The sequence below is a fragment of the Anopheles moucheti genome, chromosome 2, assembly GCF_943734755.1.
Source record: "Anopheles moucheti chromosome 2, idAnoMoucSN_F20_07, whole genome shotgun sequence".
NCBI lineage: Eukaryota > Metazoa > Arthropoda > Insecta > Diptera > Culicidae > Anopheles > Anopheles moucheti.
Genome location: NC_069140.1, coordinates 16,834,604 through 16,855,808, shown reverse-complemented (window position 1 = coordinate 16,855,808; position 21,205 = coordinate 16,834,604). Strand labels below are relative to the sequence as shown.

Sequence of the window (21,205 nt, the reverse complement as noted above, 5' to 3'; positions counted from 1 at the left end):
CGGTGGTGGTGGCCTACGAATATTATCGTATCATTCCTAATTCTTTCACCTGAGTGCCTGCAAGAGAGAGAGAGTGAGAGGGATTTTTGAAAAATAATTCAAGATTTTTATTGAATCTCTTCGTCGGTGTAAAGCGTTACCTGCTTTGCAAAAACCACCGCGCGATGTGGGGTTGTGCACTTTGTGTTGGTTCCTATTATTTGCACTGATGCGAAATTAAAACCATACCCACAAAACCGTGTGCGTAACTGCGTTTGCTCCGATAGGTGGGTTGGAAAGCATATTTTAATTAATATCCCGCAAGGCCCCAAAATCCAAGCGATGTCTCCACCGAAAGGCGGGGATGGGGGGCCGCGGATAGACGTTTTGCAATTGTAATGGAGTGGGCAAAAATACGAACGCGAAAAAGGCCGACCATCAAAACCATATTTGCCAACAAGCAGCCAAAAACCACGATCACACACATGATGATGATCAAAGACACATGATGGGGCGAGGAAGTCCCCCGGTTCTTTGGCGGTTACTTACGGTAGAACTTAACTTAAACACCTGGCTAGGAAGTCGTGTGCAACGGGGAAAAATATTAAAGTACCAAAATGTCGCAACCTAACTATCTTTTGCCGGTTCAATGATTAAAATTTGACGACAAACTTTCACGGGTAAACTATTCGGCACATGTTTAAGATCTGTGTGCGATTTGTGCACACGGCGTAACATATTGATGGCTAAATTAATTTTAACATTTGACAACGATAGTTCAAGATAGTTTGGAAAGTTTCATCTGCCCGCAAGGAAGCATCTTACAACGAAAAGCTAATTAACCAACCAAGATAACCTCCACATCCAGACTAGATTCTTCAATTACATTGTTTTTTTTTGCGAGCCCTCGTTGCAGGCTTTCCCGGGCCCGTACGAAAGATAATCTTCTTCGTCGATCGTAAAAACTCATCACGAGGAAATGGAGTGCACAAAAGTAGCAAGGTGCACACCACCAGCAAGCAAAGGGGCTTGTTATTTGCCAGGGCCAACGAAAAAAAACAAAACCGGGGGCCCACTTGAGCTCCATCAATCAGCGCTGCGCGCTAAGTCCGCTGAAATATGATTGCACGATAGGGACGGACGACAGGATACGGTCATCCCCCGGCCATGAACCGCCCATTCCTTGGGCGTAAAATAGCGAAAAAGTACAAAGCTGCATTCTGGAATAATCTAAATTCCCGAAATAGCGGCAAAGGAAACACACACACGCACACACGCTAGGTCCGCCCTTCAATTCCGTCGCCATTCCTTCCGCTGCTGTAAAGGATTAACAAAAATTCACATATTTATGGTCTTGTTCAAAGTCATTCTCGGGCCCGCGTTCCCGCTCTTCCGCTTTCTCGTTGCGGTTGAGGTCCACCCGAACGCGGTGCCGCCGCATCGCTTCGAACAAGAAAGAGCAAACCGAAGGCAGAACCCGGTGGCCGTAAGGTGGTTCCCGCTTCACACAACTCCTCACAATGTTGCATTTTTTATTCATGCCCTCTATCCCAACATTACCACCGAATCTCCGTTGCCACACAGCCGGACCGATTTAATGTTGGGCAGGCGGATGAGCTGCACTTGCTGTGGGTGGGTGAGTGTGTGTAGATGATTTTTTCTCCTCCGGGACTTTTGGGCCCTGCCGTTAGAGGGGCAGAGAATTCTTTTTCGGTGCGAATGCAGCACACGCTAAAACGAAAAGATTCATGGCGTCGATTACACGAATTTGCTTATGCATAGGCACGACCTGTCGAGAGGAGAGAACGAACGACGAAAAGAAAAAAAAAACACACCCCGGAACGGAACCCTTCCCCGTTTCTCTGATTTTAGAGCCTTTCCTTGTAATGGCCACACTGGCTTTAACGAAAAAAAAAGGGTTGTCAACCTGTGATAACCATGCGCCGCACCGTGGGGACAAGGTTGTGTGTGTGTGTGTTTTTGTGGCCAGAGTGATTAGCTAACAGCCGAAGCAAAAGGAGACACGACAGAAAAAATTGATTCCAATTTTGTGATTGGGCTCGTCGTTGTTTTACGAGACGAGGGCCAGCCAGCGCGTACAGATTTTACGCCCTTTATGAACAATAATAAATTAAATAGAATAAGAAAAGCCTTGTTGCGCTCAAACAGGGGGCCCGTATTGTACCGCGCCGAATGTCCAATATTTTTAAGGGGCCTCATCCAAAAAAACCAAAAACCCTTTTGTTGACGGAACGTGTCGGTCAAATAGTGCGCGCACAGAAGAACTTGTGTACATCTTTCATCGGGCCCGGGTTTTTGTATTATTTATTTATTCAGGTCACCTCCCCCCACCCCCTCCCACATCAAATTTCCAGTTCAGCCTTCATTGGGTCAACATTTCGGTAGGTGCCCCCCCACCTACAGAGGATTTTTGGACTGATTTGAGATCATCACCATAAATCACGGAATCCTGTGCGTTCCATGATGTCGATGCCCAACGAGAGTGGGTTTCCGGTGCAAGGGAACCACCACAAGCGGGCCTTAAAATTTCTACGAAGAAGATTAAACATTGAAAAAAAAACTAGTGCATTAGGAGCAAGAGAGAGAGGGAGAGGGAGAGGACGAGGGAGCAAAACCGAGATCGTCAAGGGTCACCACCGTGACGGAGGAGTCAGTTTCCTCCAAAAAAGCACCCAGATTCCGGATGCGATTTCATCACTCCAAATTTCGTTACTTTCACTCATTGCACTTAAGCAAAGCAACAAGAAGGAAAGCGGCGGCCTCGTGGCCTCGTGGTAGTTGGAGTAATTCGAAAGGGTGGCCGGCGCGCAGATGAAGAATTTTATACGGTCAGTTTTTATGAGCGCGTAAAATACAGTATTCACGAACCTCTACGGGGCGGCTACGTGGTAATTTTTGCCACTCACCATTAGCTTTCCCGGCCATGATTAACCGACGGTTTACTCCTTTTCCCCTTTTTTTTTTTGGTTCGTGGAAACTTTGCACCCCGGATGGCCCGGAATGCCAAAAATCGACCGGGGATTATCAATGTTCAAACGCCCATGCATATGGACAGAATGCTGTATATTACGGAAAATGCATCACACGCATCGCGGAGGATGTTGTCCTCCGAGGGGTGAGCGTTTTGTAAATATTAGATTAAAAAGAAATGTAGTATCAACGGAAAAAACGATCACAAAAAACTGCAAAAAGAAAAGGGGCATATTCTCGCGAAAAACTAAAAACTTCCCATAATCAACCGGGGGCCTTTTTTTTGTGGCCCGGTGGAATTTTGAACGCAGGGGGAATCGCCCTGACCCTGTGTGTCGGAAACCAAGGGTGACATTTTGAAGGTGAACAACAGCAACAGCACCAGCAGCAGCTTCGCGTTTTGCTTTATGGGCGCCTCTATTTTTCCGTTTTTCCCACTACACTGTGTGCTGAGGGCCATTTTCCGGATTGTGTTCTCCGAGCGTTACGCACAGGGGATGAATCCTCCGCGCCGTGCGTTTTATGTGTGTAAATTGCATGCAATTTTTCCTTGTCGTGTTTCTTGGAGATAATTTTCCTTTTTCGGTTCTGCACCTTTTTCATCTTTCCGCCTCAACAACGCGCGTTGGTGTCTCGATACGGCTACGGATCGCAATGCCGCCGCCACCGGTGTCAATTTTTTGTCCGTTCGAAACCGCTTTTTTTGGGAAGAAAATGGTGATTTTTTTTATGTTTTTCAATTTTAAACGCGGCTTGTTGTTGTTTGTACCCCTTTTTCTCGGGGATGATTTTTTTTGCGCTTTTTTGCGACGAGAAACGAATAGGTAGGTAGGTACAGAGATTGTAATTAATTAGCCTCGGACGTCGGAGACATGAGGGTGACGCGACTTGGTTAGATAAAAATGGCTAAAAAGGAACGCAATCCTTTCAATCGTCCGGAAATCGTTAGAGACGCCATATCGCGCTGCGTGTATGTGAGGCGTAAAATCAAAGAAAACACAAACAAGGCATGCTGGCAATAATGCAATAATGCTACGACTGGGGGAAGGACAATATTTCCGTGTTGCGCAAATATATCCGTCGGCCAATTCTATCGCTTTACACCTTCAAAGATGAAAAATTGTGCCGAGCATCAGGGTTCGCGCGTGGAAACAACATTTTGGGCAGCAGCTTCTGTTAGGAAAGGACAGGAAGAAAGGCACGCCACTACCGGGAGAAACATATTGCCGACCGTTAATCTTAGAATCTCGGAATCCGCCATGACCAAACGGTCGAGGTGCGGGTGTGGAAGGCAGATTGGCAAAAAAGGTTTTAATTTATGCGTACCACTGTATGTGGACGAATCGTCATCTATTGTCGTCAGTCAATGCGCTCTCTCTCTCTCTCTGTACCCACCGGCGCATTCCCGAAGGACTCGAAACTTTTGGGGTGGCCACCTCACCAAAAAGGGAAACCAACGCCAAAGAAAGTCACCCAAGAAAACGCATCGGAAAAACGGCTGCTGCGTGTGGGAAAGCGACCGAAGGTTGACTAAATCCTCTGGACGATTATAATGACCATCGGACGGATGTTTGTGTGCGGTGTACAGGGGTTTGCGGTCCATCGTACATCGTTACATCCACTGTCCGTTATTTGTTATAATTAAATGAAAATATTATTTTTAATTAGCGCCAACAGCGGAAAGAAGAAAAGGATCCGAGAGACCCGTGTTTTGTAGCGCTCGGTCCGGTTTCATTTATCTTTAAATTTTAAGGCCCACCCCAACGCCACTGCGGCCGGGCTTTCATCGTGCGCGGAAACGGAAAAAGCGGATTTGGCGTAGGTGGTGGAGGTAAAAACGATGAAATAACTCAAAGAAAACCCACTCAGTTTTTCTTATATGTCCCTTACAGCAGCCCAACCTTCAGGGATCGCGGTACGAAAGCACGAGGTCCCCCCTGTGGGATGGTTGGGAAATTCACGCTGGTGACAAGGACACACACGCAGCACACACGCACATGTATGAAGAAAAGTCAGGAAAAAGTTTGACTGATGGATAAAAATTTGAATATGATTTCCATCTTCCCATCGCCCACGAACCACGGCATTTGATCCCACATTAGAAGGGTTTTCGGCCACCTATAGCCACCCCGGTGGGGGAAGAATTGCGCTGTTTCGCCGTAGATGAGATGGTGAAAAAGCTTGCGTTATTCGCGCCTCAACGGCGCACACAGTCGGTCGTCGGTCGGAAAGAAATGAGTTCGCAGATCCGTGACATTATTTTTAATTTAAAGTTTTGTCGTTTGGTAATCAGAGATTAGAGATTTTTGCTTCCGTCTTCAGCGTCGGTTTTCGCTGAAGTTTTCTACCTTTTGCGTTCCCCCATTCAAACGGCGGGCCCACGACTTCCGCGGCGGTTCTCCGGAGATGGGAAGCCCCGAATGAAGGAAGGCCCCGAAGAATCGTTTCTTTTGATCTTTTACCAGTCAAACGGTGACCCGGTCGATGGCAAACACAACACACCGGGGTGTACCCACAAAATCACATTTTCCACGCATATGACACGACACATCACGCATCATCTTCTCCCATCCCCACGCTCCACCCAGGGCGAGAACAATTTCATGTTTACAAATGACTTCTTTTCGCGTCCCCCCATCCCCTGCGTGAAGAAGATTTTTAATTGAATCCTATTTTTCTCCCGCGTGTCCTTGTGTGTTTGTCTATGGTGCCACCATATATATACGCGAAGCAAACACACAATGAGGCCGCACGGCCGAGCAGATCGACAATGGGACTGGAAGGAATATCGCACATATCGTCTTTGATAAAATGCCCACCCAACGTGGTGGTTTCACGTGTCCTGAACTGATCATTTTTCTGACAACATTCCACCAGCATGAACGTTTCGCCTCGGATGGAAAACAAAAAGGGTAAGACGCGGTCACAACAACGTTCACGGTGGCGTTTTAACGCCGTGGGGGTTTTTATCCCGCGAAGATAAGATTTGCCCGCAGAGAAAGGGCAAAGACTGTGTGCGCTTTTTGCGGAATGTTAAAAATGGCGCAAAAGCTTTGACAGCAGCAGCAAATGCTTTCCCTCTTCATCCGTGTGTTTCAGTGTTATGCGAGCAACGACGCGCAAGGGGTGTAGTTATCACTTATCAAAAGCGAAAACAAGCGTAGCGTGGCGTTTTGAAGGTGATTATCGCTCGGTTGATGGTTCTGATCTGTCAAACGCGACTCGCTAAAAAGATATGCCCACTCCCCCGGCCCCCAGGTTTGGCCCTTTGGTGAAGCCTTTAAAAATTTATTAAAAACTCCCGGAGCGAAAAAAAAAAACCGGGTGACATGTACACTACGGATTTCACCTGGTTCGGGGGGTGGTAGTGCCTCGATGCCTATAATATCGCGAGCATAAAGGGGTAAAACGTCGTTGCTGTGCCATCAGCGCGGTGTTTGTGATGGTCGCCACCCAGCCGCCTCCCCCCTTAATGCTGCCGATGGCATCGATGTTTGGTGGTGGTGGCTTCCTTTCGGTGCCAAACGACGATACACATGTAGCACGTTCATTTGGCTTTCATGCCTTCATACGCGTGAGTGGAGAGTGATGTCGAACGAAGAGTGAAACGATGTTTTCACCGAGGAAGTCGCGGCTGATAACGAAAGATGTGGACGATTACTACCGTACGCCTGGTACGTATTCGATGAACAGGAACGTATCCTCCGTGTGTCATATCCGTAAGGTCGCTCCGTTTTCATTACATTAGCATAATATTAATATGTTGGCCTTTTTTGTGTGTATCGACCTACTACTAAACCGCCCGTACTGAGGGTTTCTGATTTGTCACTGGAGCACTGTTTGGTGTTTTTCTTCTTCTCAAGGTTTTTCTCCATTTTACTCAGGTTTGGTCGCAGATTATGGTGGTATGGCGAGCTCTTAAAGTAAGGATAGCAAGAAACGGCTGCAGAAATAATCGCAAACTGGTGCGCGACCATCGCGAGACCCCGTGTGCGCGCGGTTGTGTGGCGAACAATTTCGGAATATAAATTTCAAACTGAACACATTAGTTAGGGAAGTTTTAAGTCAGGTAAAGACATTATTATAATTCATGTCACTTTGTGTGTGGAACAACCATCCGCAACCGTAACAGCGGGGAGGATAGAACGTCCGAGACACGAAGAGGAGAAGAGGACATTTTTTTCCATGTACTATAACTGCTTTATAAAGGATATTCCTCGGGATCGGTTCGCAAAAGGGCCACCCGGTAAAGAAAAATAGCAAGCAGCGAGGGCAGGGGGCCTCAAGGAAATCAGTGTTCATATGGCACCAACCTGACCAAAAGCCAGCGAGCGAAGTAAGAGCACGTTGCACGACAGAAATAAAAACCCAGCAACAACACCACGAACCGGAAGAAGAACAAAATATCTGCGCAACCGGGAATAAAGGGCGGCCAGAAGCTAGTTATAAAAATATGCGACACCGTTTGTGTTTAATTGCGCACCGTGACGCACCATCGGGAATCGCCGCGAACGCCGGGGAAAACCGCCCCATCATACGGTTCCCAGGACCGAAAAATTCCAATCCAAGTCCGAAGGCTCTCCTAATGGAAAAAAAAGCGCGCACACGGTTGTGGAGCGAAACCTTCCTGTTTAATATGATTCCGTGTTACTCTGCCGCGCGGCAAAAGGAAATAAATATTTATACTAGGCACACGCGGGTTCGGCGCGCCCCAGGACCGAAGCAAACCCGAGATGATGGCTTTTAATCGCTTTTTAATGGCGCAGCATCAGCGAGTGTGGTGTTTTTTGATTTATTTGAACGCAACCGACCGGTGACTTCATCTCCCGGAAGGGGGATAGGAAAAAAGAAGCGAGACCACTCTCTTCCGGAGGAACTGGTACGAAATTGGTGCGTTGCTTAAACACATGTATACAGCCAACCGGTGGCGGCAGGACGACTACCTGCCACGAATGCGAAAGAGATTTCATTCGGGAATCAAAGAAAAACTTCCATTACGTTTGATCATCATGATCCTTTCATTTTCGTGGATTTCTGGTGCGGATCCCTCTTGCGCGTGAAGGTGGGCTATCTCGTTTGAAATAGGAACCCCTTCCCAACGGCCGGGCGCGGGACCACACGTCCCGGCCAATGACTATCTAATGTGCAAAAAGGCCCCGGCGCCATCCGACCGCGCGCCAATGCAAACCAAAAGGTTACTTACGATTTTTACGGACTTGCGATAAATGGACATAAATTATCCTCCTGCCGGCCAAAACAAAACCAAAACAAAAAAGGAAAAACCCGGGCAAAGTACACCAGAACGGGTTCGGGTAAAAGGGGTTTTGGCGAAACATAAAATGGAAGAAAACAAAACTCATGCATGGCGCGTACACACACCTAACTAAGCCGTACAACATTATGGGCGGACAAATAAAATGTAATAAAATATTAAAAGGATTCTTTCGCTTCGGATTCCCCTCACCAGGCGGCGCCACCCAGTTCCCCCCCGGGTGTCAGGTTGTTGGCGAACGATTTTCGCCTTCGAGAGAGACTTTTTTCTTCCTCCTCGGGTTGGTGGTGGTGGATGTGGTGGTGCACGCGCTCGAGAACACCACACCGGACGATCCGGCCAGTGGATCCTTTTCCGCTGGACCGAAAGGACCACCATTCAAGCAAGAAGGGATTCACGCACGGTGGCGCCGTTTTGCAAACATGTCCGATGGTCCAGTCGTCTTTGCCCGGTGCCGTACGTACCCGTATCTTTCCACCCAATATATTTGCTTTGATTAAATAATTAAGCGAACGTAACTTTGGGTTTCGCTTCTTTTTGATGGGCACCGCCGAGGAGATGGGCCAGGAGAGGGATCTCGGTAACCCGAGAAAACCTCGCGCTTGAACACGCGCGTCGCTTGGCCTTGTACTGCCGGTACCGAAAACCTTACGCGAAAATTATAATAATCACTTTCAGATTCCTAATGGATTCATTTGCAGACCCCCCGACGCCGCCGCCGCCATGTGTTTCTTCTTTGAGCGCAAATTTCCAAGCCCAGCGTTTCTGCGCTGGACAACACCATCATGCATGTGGTCGCATGCTCTCTTATCGCTCGTTGGGGGTTGGGGATTTGGATGGTTGCAACATTTTCTAACCTCGGTCGTTCTCCTGAAGGACGGAGTCCGTTTGCCGGGCGATGAGCATACCCCCCGCGAGCAATATCAGATACAGTACACGCTGGGCAGGGCGCAAAACGTGCAGTTTTTGGGACTGTCGTCCAAAATTCCTATCCATTCGTGAGGGAAGAAGTTATGTTTTCCATTCGTTTTATCTGGAAGAAATAAAAGATTATCCTTCTGCAACAACATAAATGCGTTATGAATATGCGAGTGTTCGCTGTCATTTGAAAAGACGGGTTAAGCTCGTATAGGAATTGTTACACAGATCTTCAAGCATTTTCTGCTTGTGCGTTGTAAAACAATATTAATTTCAAAGATAAATTCCATTACAAAAAATTTAAGCGAAACATTATTGAATTGATGTGTGATGGCTTTTTGTTTTTAAAATAATATACTCATTGAATTATAGGGATCACAGGCACAGGAGGAGCACACCATTGCTGCGCCAGAGCTTAACGATTCCTCTCGACAACAAATGCAAAAGCTCTCGATCCCGTTGAGAGCTCCCCCCAACTGGTTTTAGAGATTGTTGTGGAAAATTTTATAATCTTTTAATAATAGCTATGCAGTAGTCTGTTGCAGGTTTGATATGCGGGAGAATAAATTTTACACGGCGAGGTCGTTGCGAGGTGGTACACACTACCCACTTCCCAGCACCGAGAAATCGAGAAACAGATATTTCGCCTAAACGAACCATTCGAAAGCGTCGACGTCTAGCGGCGACTTCTAAACCCGAAACAACCCCCCCGTCCTGGACGCGACACACGTGAGATTTGTGGCCGGTGCAATGCATCGTCTTTATGCCTCCATCGGTTGAACAATTCAACGGAAGCCAACGGGAGCGTCGAACGAGTGTGCATGCTTTTGCAGTGTATGGATTAAAACCTCCTCTCTTCCGTGGTTCTTCGCAGGTGGAGGTACAACGGGAATGCGAACTGCGTTGTATTTACCTTGGTAAAAGAACAAGAACATGAATTTTCGGGTTAGTCGATGCGGGGTGGCTAGTGAGCCACTTCGGGTAGGATTTTGCGTGTTGGGGTTCGGTTCGGTTGCGAAAAATCCAAGCGAATGACTTAAGCGTCAAAAGGGATTGAGGGTAACGTTGGCTTCATTGACTCTCGCTATTCCGTATCCGTAACAATTTGACCAGACTATTAGACGAAATGGACCAGTAGTGGTGTGTGTGCAAATTGCATCACCGGGTCATGCCGATCTCAACACATATCCAATCATCCATTGCCACAGCATCAACATCCGTACGAGCAGGGCCTGGCGGTTAATGTTTTATTCAAATTCGTATATATGTTCGGGGAAGTTTTAATTCCAATAGCAGCAGCCAGTGCTATGCAATTATTTACCACCGACCGATGCTACTCAGCCCAAAGGCGGAAACGCTTCCGAAGGGTGCGAGTTTTTCACGGAGGCACGCGGGGAGGCCAAAAAGTCAAATAGGTAAGAAGGTTCTTTTTTCGCTTGTTTTATTAGCTGCAATGCGAGCTTATCCGATGGCGAATGGGGAGAGAGAGGAAGGATGTTTTTTCCCTTTTGGATGTGTTACCACGTTTTATGAACTCGATGAAAAGCTTCTCCGAAAGCTAATCGTTCTTCTTCGAGTCGATTATGACACAAATGAGTTCCCCGAGTATTAGTTTAGCAAAGTTGTGCCTTCGTTTCTCTTCACCCGCCGCCGCCTCCGGCGTGTGTCGACCAGCCATCGGAAAAACGACTTCAATTTTCACTTGGCAGGCGGATCGGGTACACGTACGGAATGTTTTCGCAAAAGCCGGCGCTCGACGCTGAACTTAATGTTCCACACACTCCCTCGCTCCCATATATCGGAAGTGCCTTTGTGATACACATCAGACGGGCACTCCATGTGCAAACGTACGCGGCGCGCGCGTGTGTGTAGCTTTTGCTAGTTAAACATAGAAATCTAATTAAAATTAAATCAAATGAAATTTAGATGAACATTTTGATGGTGAGACGGGCACAAAAACGCTTTGCAACTGAAACCGTCAAACGTTGGGCACCCCGCCGCCGCCGCCGCCGACCGCTCCGATCTGGGGCCCCTTTCTGTGCGAAAGGCCTGGGCATAGGATTTGACTTTCGTTGTTTTTCTTTTGTCGAAAATGTGTTTTACTTCCGAAGCGATGTACGGACGGGGAGCAGGGGGAAACACGTTGCTGGTGCTGAATGTGAAACCAAACAAAAAGACGTAACTCAGCGTATCGGGAACCACCGGCTGTACGAGTGCGGGAATTCCGGCAGATCCGGCGCGGAAATCCTTTCGTTTCAAATTGTCTGGAACAAGATTTGCGCTAATCCTTCGCTCCTTGCGGTGCGTTTTTGGAGGCGACTGTCACCTTCGGTTTGGTGGGAGATGGGAGGACGTGGGTGTTTGGAAAACTCTCTCGGCAATAAATAAAAATAAACAACTGAAAATTAAGTCCACTTGATTCTTATTAGGTATTAATTTTTGCCGGTTTCCGGAATGGTTTGTTCTGGTGTGCCGTAAAAGACGAGCCGGAGCAACTTTGCCGAACCTCGGGAAGCAAAAGGGTTGGCCGGGAAGACACTGGCCGCCGCACACTGGTAAGCAGTTGTAGCATCAGCGCGAAAGGAATTAATGTTATGGGTTTTCTATGCTAATTCTTCCGGTGGTCACCCTTAGTGGGGGCCACAGCATTGCATCTCACCCCTCGGGCACTATCCAACACCAATGAATGGTGCTATTTCGGATCCAATTTTTTGGAATGGAACAAAGACCACCGACGTAGAAGACGCTTACTTACCGACAGATGATGCACTCCTTGCCGTTCTGGTACTGACCGTTGGGGCCCCAGCGCCGGGGCAATTCGATAATGGAGAAACCCTTCGGACCGGCCAGCGCGAGAAACGTTCCGTCCGTGGAGGGCAGTATCTTTTCCACCGTGAAGTTTTGCGGTGCCGATGGAATCAGCGTCTACAAAGAGAGAGTAAGGTAAAGGGAAAGTCAGTTAAAGCGTGGCATTTGCGGTGCAGAAAAATAAAAACGGACGGGACAACCCCACTAACAACGTTCGGAAAACAAATACGGATGCTTGTAAGCATGGGTTTAAGGTTCGGTAATTAAACTACGATTCAAGTTCGCTTGCAATCTTTATGCTCCCTTTTTCCTCTCACTTTTTTAAACTTTCCGCCAGCCCCCGCGCATCACAACGGAGAGGGAGCAATAAAAATTTTGAATTATAACGACAACCTCAACCACCCCATCAACAAAACCCATCGACCACCACCACCGGGTTGGTCGTAATTCATTAATGAAGATCCTTTTTTCCACACAACAGTACACTGCTCTGCGGGGGGAATGTTGTTAGCCGGGCGAGTCGATGTTAGCCCTCAGCTCCCTCAGGGCACTTTTGGTTCGTCGACGGCAGCTCTGGAAACATCGTCACAGTACGGACGCGGGGAGACGACCGTTCCGAATCTGAGCCGTTCGATAGGGATGGTATTTTTTTTTGTTAATGTTGGCCCATAAATATGAATAATAGATATAGACTGCTAATAAACTGTGTGTTCGAAAGTGGAGAAATTGTATCGATGCGTTCCAGCCGACGCTCTAAAATGAAGTGCCAAAACAAAAAATGGGAAAACGAGCACATTGTTGGAAGAAAATGGCGTCTAATTAAAGAATATTCCGAACGATTCAATTATGGGAAGAACGACATTGTCCGAAGGGAGTGCCGGATTTTGGCCATTGGGAGATAGTAGGAGATGAAGTATTCCGGTGTTACACCATTAAAGATTGAAATATTGAAACACATCTGTCAGGGCACTGAGCAACAACAATAAAAAATGCTCCCTTTTTGCGGAACTGTTCGTAAAAGTGAACCCAAAATTTACAATGAATAATGTTCGGCTGTTCGTTCAACTTTCGTTCAACACTTCGTACACCATTAACTAAAGGTTTAACACACCGAATACAATCAATACAAACAGCCACTATACGATGTGGAGAGATCGTAGAGCATCATCATGTCCATTAACTGATTATTTATCCCAATTCCTCCGTGGCGAAGTGGCGTTGTTTTGCTCGTCTTCCAACGTTGCTGTAGCTAAAATATTTTGATTGCCGATCCACCAAACGATACAATCAAGACGATGGAAAGATGTCTTTCCGGGAGAGGTCTATCGTGGCCTTATCTTTTTTTCCGCCCCTCCCCCCGTATCTTTAGCCACGTCTATCCGTTCATTTGCATGATGATTTTCGTGTTTCATTCCATCATTGTCCCGTGTCCGAACGGTGTACTTAATGCCGTGGATGATTTTTTGCCCCCATCTTAACCGAGGCTCTGTTGCTGCTGTTGCTGCTCCTTCAGTCACGGATATATTTTTCCGCTATATTAACATCTCCATTACCTTGTCGTTTTTTTTTTCGGGTGAAAGTAAAGCAAAAAAACACGACCACCGCTCGGGAACGGTACAGCGCAATTGTCCCTTGTACTGATCCGACCTTACATTACCACCCTCGCCGCACACCGAGGCGACCATCGATTTATCTTGCGCGAACTTCCGAAGCTCCGATATTGCCTCGTTTCAATTTGATGGAACCGAACCACCGCGGGGTGAAATTACATTACCTTTCAGGAATGGAACAATGTTGAAGATGAAGGCACACGAAAAAAAAAACATCTCCGCTCTTAGGGGCCTTCGCGCGCTCTTGCTTGCTGTCCTGCCCGGCTAATGTCCCACAATGGCACCTTGCCTTCCATCATCACGCGGAACTGTTCCCCAGGCAAAACAGCAAAAAATTGATTTTAAATCCTCCCAGTTTTTACTGGTTTACTGGAGGGAATAAGAGCAACGCGGAGCGAGCAACACACAAAAAAAAGTCTATCAGCAATACAAGTAACTAAAACACATGCAAGCAAAAAAAAAAGCAGCGAAAAGAAACGATATAAATAATGTATATACATTAGTCAATCTATTTGTGCATCCCTGTGGCAGCCTCCTTCCGCATTTGCTATCGTACGCTGCCATTAGGTTGAGCTTGCTTCACCTTGCGCTGGACGACGACAAAGACGTAAAAATTAAGTGTCTATTTTTTAATTTTCCATTCACGCCAACGGTGGAAGAAATATGAAAACCTTAGCCACACAGAAAACGCAAGCCCTGGGGCCATTGGGGCATTGCGACGCGAGATAACGGAATCGAATTTGACCAGATGCGGGGCGGCTAAGGATAAGCGTGGAGGGACACGGGCCTCACGAGACTTCAGGAGAGGCATTGCGCCAAAAAATGACAAACTTTCACCAATAATTTATGCATGGAGGTCAAAACCGAGCCGATGGACACCGGCCCGCTGTGTCCCGACTGTTTCGGCTTCGGTCCCCCCAGAGAGCGGAGCCACGGTGCCCCGCCGGAAGGAAGGGAACGAAACATTTCATTCCAGTTTTTGGCATTTTCGTTTCATTTCCTTCTTACGGTGGACGACGAAACAAAAAAAAAAAACAAAGCGCAAACGATCATGAATGTCATTCTAATTGTCGAAGGAAATACACAGGATTCACGCAAACAGCAGCAAAGCATGATTCATAATGAAATACCGTTTTCATTTCGAAGTCCTGCGAATAGCCGCAATTCCCCGAACGAGACATCGGGGGGGCGGCAAAGCAAGCCGGCCAAATGGATTACTAAATCTGCCCAGGGCTTCTCAATGGAGATTTCCCCAACAAACTGCTTGATTGCTTGAATTTATAATCTGTGCACCTAGCTCAGCCGCATTCATGCCGGCATCGAAGTCACTATACCTTTTCAAAGTACTTTTTGAGCTCTCCCTTTACTGGGGGCTGGGGAGCATTTAGAGAGCTCGTTTGCGATTGCGCTTGAAAAATTGAAAACCAATCGATCATTGATTTATTTTGCCCAAGCACGTTTGGGGAAACTCCACCGTCCCCAAAAGGGAGTTCCCGTAGGCTTTCTCTCTTTGTATCCACACTACCACATCCAATCATGGGCCAGCATCCGTGCGGACGGAGCAAGCCAACACTTATCAGCGATTGGTTCAGACGTCGATTTCGTGTCGTTTGACGCAAGGCAGGCGGAGACGATATCGATCGATAATGGTGGCGAGGATGTGGCGCTCGTTCAGGATGAAAGCGAGGGATGAAAGAACGAGCAAAAAGTATATTGCACACAAGGGACGAAAGGCTTTTCCCAGCCACATTATGGATCTTGCGCTCTTGGGACTAAATTTTTCCTCGATCGGCAGCGCAGCAAACTGGAAGGCGACAAAAAAGGGTAAAAGCTGACGCTTTCTTTGGTTGGAATTTGCTGCTGGGTGGTTTAAAAATGTTGACCCGAAATGTATTCCACGTATTAAAATATTCCCACCACAAAATACTGGATCAGAGCATCGAAAGCAGCGCAATTTTATCACATTCCTCTCGAACGATAATCTTGCATTACAACAATCCTCTAACTAGTTCACTCTTACACACACACACAAAAAGAAAAGCGAAAATCTCTTCGAAGACAAAAATAAACTCGGCGTATGGTACACGCTCGGGTATGCTGCTTATCGCCGGTTCCACAATTTCTCGGCGGTTCTGCTGCTCGCGGCGAACATTGCACTAGAATTCATCTAACGAAACATCAGCTCCCATTAGCCGAGAAACAAGTTCACCTATCAGATTTTTTGTCAGAAGCATAATAGAACCCCCGGTACCGATTCCGGTACCAACTGCGCGAAACGTTTTCCCACTCGTTTCCCACCCGGAATGCCCGGGACCAAATCCATTTCGGGTGGTTACGGACGAAGGCTACCCCACTTGGGCAGGTGAGTGTGGCTGGTTTTTTTTTGTTTGTTCGTTCGTTATCATTAACAACCTATCAGGGGTGGCGCAAAGGGCGAACCAGAGAATTGTTGGGGAAATCGGTCGCGGTTCCAACCAGGGGGGGGGGGGGAGAGTGAGAGCCTTCGGCTCTTGGGGTCTATATGATTGGCCTGCATAAACATATACGATCCATTGTGCAACGGCACAGATTGGAGGGTCGTGGCTTGTACTTCGAAACCCGAGAACCGAAGATACGGGAACCGGGCGCGCTGTGGCTGTGTTTTTCGCTCGCCACGTTCCGTTCATTGCATGTTCGGTGTGTTCCCCTGTATTAACCTGGAATTAAAAGTCTGCTTTCTTCGCCTTAAGGATAAGACATACCATATTTTTATAATTCATCGCGATGGAAGATGCACGACGGTGGGTGCAGCAGCACCCCACTGTTTAAGCAGCCAAAGCCAAATAGTCCGCTGGGGGTTTTCAAACAGCGGGATGCTGAGAAGACAACAAAACACAGCCGGAGCAACATCCTCGGAAGAATGTTGCCTCCTGTTTGCTCGCCATGCCATGCTTTTTAGTCTTACGCTGGTACTAGTTTTTTTTTTTTTTTGTATAATCGTTTTCGTGTCAGATAACGCTACGCCACCACTGCCTACGGTTGGGCAATCCATCGGCAATGGTTTCAACAAACGTCACGGCGACGGATGGAAGCACCGTGTGCAGCAACGGAAAACGAACTCATCAGTGCAGCCCGCGCAAAGGAAATGCACTATTCCCGGACGAAACCCGTCCGTGCGTCCAATGGAAAGCGCCACCGGGCGCCTCCATCTGCCGGAGCGTTTGTGTTTGTGTGTGTGTGTGTGTGTGTGTGTGACGAACGATTGTAGATCCCGCAGGTGCCGCTACTTTTCATCTTTATTCGCCTCTGTGGAGGCGAACTCAAGCAAACACAAATGTTGCCCGCAACCCCGCGGCCTCTTTTCTGGCACCCCTAGAATGCGAATCTCGAAAATTATTTATTATAATACATATGCCCGCCTAATAAGGACTCGGTCGTTTGCTGATAAGCCGAAACGGTTCGGGGCACTCCAACTCCCTCCCAATATGTGCGGTATCCATCCCTGATGGTTTCCCTGAGGCGGGACGACGACGGATGCATTTGGGTATGACACGAAAGAAAACCCTCATCAAGCGGCGATGCAGCAGAAGGATGGTCGCAGATTTCGGTACACAGGCGTGGGCGCACTCGTGTGTGTGTGTGATGGGGGTTGGGGGGGGGGGGGGGGGGGGGGGGGAATAGAAAACGCATACTAAAAAAGAAACGAACAAGCAACAGGAAAGTAAGCGGAAAATTTGTTCACTTCATCCTTTTCCTTACCTTCTACCTCCAAACGCCACCACCGGCCGCCACAGCAACATAAAACAACCAGCATCAACATAATCATCAGAAGCATATCATGCCTTCGTTCGTCGTTCGTCTTTTCCAGCGACAAAATTAACCTTCTTCAGCGTGCAGCAGCAACAATGTGTGCCCCGTACGAAATGGATCCTGTTGTGGATTCCCGCAGGATGTGCCCGGGAACAGTAGTCGGAGAGCCGGGTTCCACCCACCTCGCACATGCACCAGTGTGGGGGAGTTCGTGATTATCCACGCTGAACATTCCCAATTAAAAATTTGTTTTTCTTTCCCAAAACAGAAACACCAACCGGATGGCGAACACAAGCGAACACCGAAAGGAACTGCTGCTTCTGCTGCTGTTGTTGCAAACCCTCACCGGGTTGAGACATTTCGCCCCAAACTCGTCACATCATATCGAAGAATGAACCCGGCGATGTTTCGCGAATCGTATATTAGATGGTATCGGGATTAGTACAGCACTTAGCCAGCGCTGAACGCGAACTTTCGGCGAGTTGTTTGTGCCATATATCCTCCATCCACCGCCGTGGAGTGACATGTTTGTACTGAATCACGCAAAAATAATAAGGAGCAAAACAGAAAATTGCATTCTAATTTCGGCAGCAATAACACACAAACCGCCTCATTTCCCAAAAGTGCCCGGAATGGAGCAAGAATCGAGCAACCTTTTTTTGAAGGTATTGTGTAGAACTGTCCCTTCAAAGAAAAAAAAACTGCACATTTGAATCAACGATCTATTAAGTGAAGAATTTCATTACGTGGACATCATGCGGGTTTTGTTTTTGGGGGCAAAACGTTTGTCTCTCCCAGCGTCGGTCAATGTTAGTCCATAAGTCATAAATTTTACAGCCTTCCGTCAGCGTAACTACTACCACCGGAGTTCACTAACGTCGTCTAGTGCCGTAAAATTTGATGTCCACCGTATCCCCCCCGGATGGCGAGAAGAAGAACTTAAAGGGGCATCAATTTTTACATCCAGACGAGATGAAGTAAACAGCTACATAACAATCTTATAAACGATTGAATTGCAACATACAGAATTAGCTGAATGTGATCCAAATTCGGGGGAGATCCAGCGCTGCACAGCATTGCGCTCCATAAAACTTTATTATGCATTTCGCTGCTATTGTCATCCATTCGTATTCTTAGCTCTGCCATGACGGCTCCGACGACAAGGAACTGTGGCTAGAACTAGAAGTCAGCACTGGGTGTTTGCTTAGTTCAACTCCTTTTTTCCCTTTTGTCGGATTGGTCTAATCGGAATTCCTTTCGTATCTTTCTATCTTTCTTCTTCATGGCTAAAAAGAAAGGACAACAATAGATATTGTTTCAATTACAAAGTAAATATATTATTTTCAACACTCCCAAAACGAAAATGCCATTCTTGAATTTCCCTTGCACACCATCCGGCAGCCATGAAGACATGGAAAGCAAATGTCCGATAAAGTGAATCGTTTATATCGAAGAAAGCGGGACACGCGAACCAGCACCCGCAAAAAAAAGGGGGGTGAAACAAAAAAAAATCCTCCAGCATCACTTAACAAAATAATAAATAGCTAACAATTTCGTTTGAATGCCAATTTATGCACCCCTTTCCGGACATTCCGTGCCGAGCGTACGTGTTGACGCGAATCGAAGCGAATCCTTCTTTGGAGGGCAACTCTTTCGCTGCCGAAGACACTCTCTCTTTCCCAGTAAAAGGAGCAAAGGAGGGAGAAAAAAAAGCCCTAAGAAAACAAAATCATCAACAAATCGTCCACCAACGACGGGGCAGAATATTTTCACGAAATTTGCATTTTTTTTCTCTTCTTGTCCGCTCTGAAGGACATCCGCTCTCGAGCGCCGTTCGACGAGTCATTGAAGAAGCCAATAATCGTGCTGCTGGCCATTCTTCCGCACCGTCCGATACACCTTTTTAGAACCCCTTTCTCGGGGGTTCGTGTGGGTTCTACTTTTCTCTGCTCATTGGCTCTGTGGCGCGGCGTTCTGCCCCGCTTCAAACATTGCTGCCGGGGCGAGAGATCACCGAATCGTGACGGTGTTGATGAATCCTTTCTAATTTAGTTTGAATTTCACACCTCGTTATGAGATTTTTTTCCTCCACCACATTCGCTTTCTCCACCGTACAGCAGCAATTGTGCGAGGCGGACCCGGGGCGCCAGTGAAGATTGAATGTAATGGAAAATGGGGGTTTTCCTTTTTTTTTTAATTATTGTTCACCAACAGAAAAGTTCATGATAAAATGCAGGTAAATAAATAAACAACGAAACTAACAACGACAACGAAAAAAAAAACCGGGGGGGTGTTGCGAACCCGGCAACACCGGAGGAACTAAATTAATTAATCTGAACTTTTAAGGGCGCGTCTGAAGTGTAAGCGTGAATTTCACGCCATCATAAATAAGTTTTCACCTTCAACAATTGACTCCTGCTGCTGTGGAAGTGGACGATTGGTATTTTGAAATTAAATAAAAAAAAGCTGCTCAGGAAGATAATTGTTTCTCACTGATTGAGTACTGTGTCCTTGTGAGAAAATTAAATAAATAAATCCATTCGACGGTTTGTAGCAGTTCTTTGCTGCAAGAAAATCCCTTTTGGTTGCAAATATGATTTCTAAAAATAATTTGGCATCACAATGCAAGAGACTTAAACCTGTACCAAAAAGTCATAGTAGCGAATACCTATTTAACATCTAAATTATGGTTTATTGGATCAGTTCTGTCAATTAACAACAAACTTTTAGCGAATATTGCATCTAAGCTAGGTTCATTTATATGGTCTAAAAGTGGACCAAGAATAGCTCTGCACCAATTAGCTCTGCCTAAAGAACAAGGAGGGTTAAACCTTATGATCCCCGAAGTAAAGCTCAAAGCCTTACTAGTGAATAGACAACTAAAAGAAATGGAAAACACTCCATACAGTAGCAAATTATGAAATCACATTCAAAATCCACCATACATAGCAGATATTCCACAACAGAATCCGTGTATAAAAATTATTAAATTTGAGATGGCTTATCTATCTGATGAATTAATTAAAAACTCAAGCACAAAAGCAGTCCAAAAATCTATCAGTAGTACAATTACAATACCACAAATAATACAAAAACATCCCACATTGCAATGGCACAAGATATGGAAAAAACATCAATGCAAATAAGCTTAGTTCTAGCGAAAGAAGTGTTCTGTATAAGTTGGTTAATGAAAGAATATACACTCAGGAGTTAAAATTTAAATATAAAATGGTACAGCATCCTAACTGCGAAAACTGCAAATGTGTGGAAACTATCGAACACAAACTAAAGGATTGCAAAATTAGAAACAAAACTTGGATTTTTTTTTTGCCAAATCATTAAAGATAACGAAATTAAAATGCCAACATTTAGCCAGCTAATGAAACCGGAACTAAAACTGATGAGTGCAAAAAAATCGAATAACTATATTGTCAATTTTTAGCAAATACGTCCAGTGTGTTTTCAATGATGAAATAAATCAGGACGTTTCAAAGGATGAACTAAAACAAGCTGATAGGGTAACAACGGCATGGTGCATTAGTAGGAAATCCATAATGTTAGCTTATGTAGACGAATAAGGTAATAAACTTGAAGTATTGTTTTATATAAAAAAAAAATCGGACGCATCGAATTTGTATCACATCGCGCTACACAGAAAATTCTTCCAGAACGGAATCGAAACTAAACAGCGAATTGAGCAGCAATTTTACTCTCATTCACAGCTTCAACACAACCATTGACGGTGCAACAACAACAGCAAAAAAAAAGGCTAAAGACCGCCATACGTCTGTTCGAAACTTATAAACAGCAACAAGCAGGCAAAAGCGAGCAGAAATAA

At 46.3% G+C, this 21,205-nt stretch overlaps 1 protein-coding gene across 1 annotated transcript in view; it reads right to left on the bottom strand.

The window, feature by feature from the left end:
• LOC128299537 (nuclear pore complex protein Nup88) overlaps positions 1 to 21,205 on the bottom strand; it is a 52,550-nt gene that overhangs the window by 23,117 nt on the left and 8,228 nt on the right. The window contains exon 2 of the mRNA XM_053035535.1: positions 11,916 to 12,085. Within this exon, the coding sequence (XP_052891495.1) occupies positions 11,916 to 12,085 (170 nt within the window). The remainder of the gene's footprint in view (positions 1 to 11,915; positions 12,086 to 21,205) is intronic.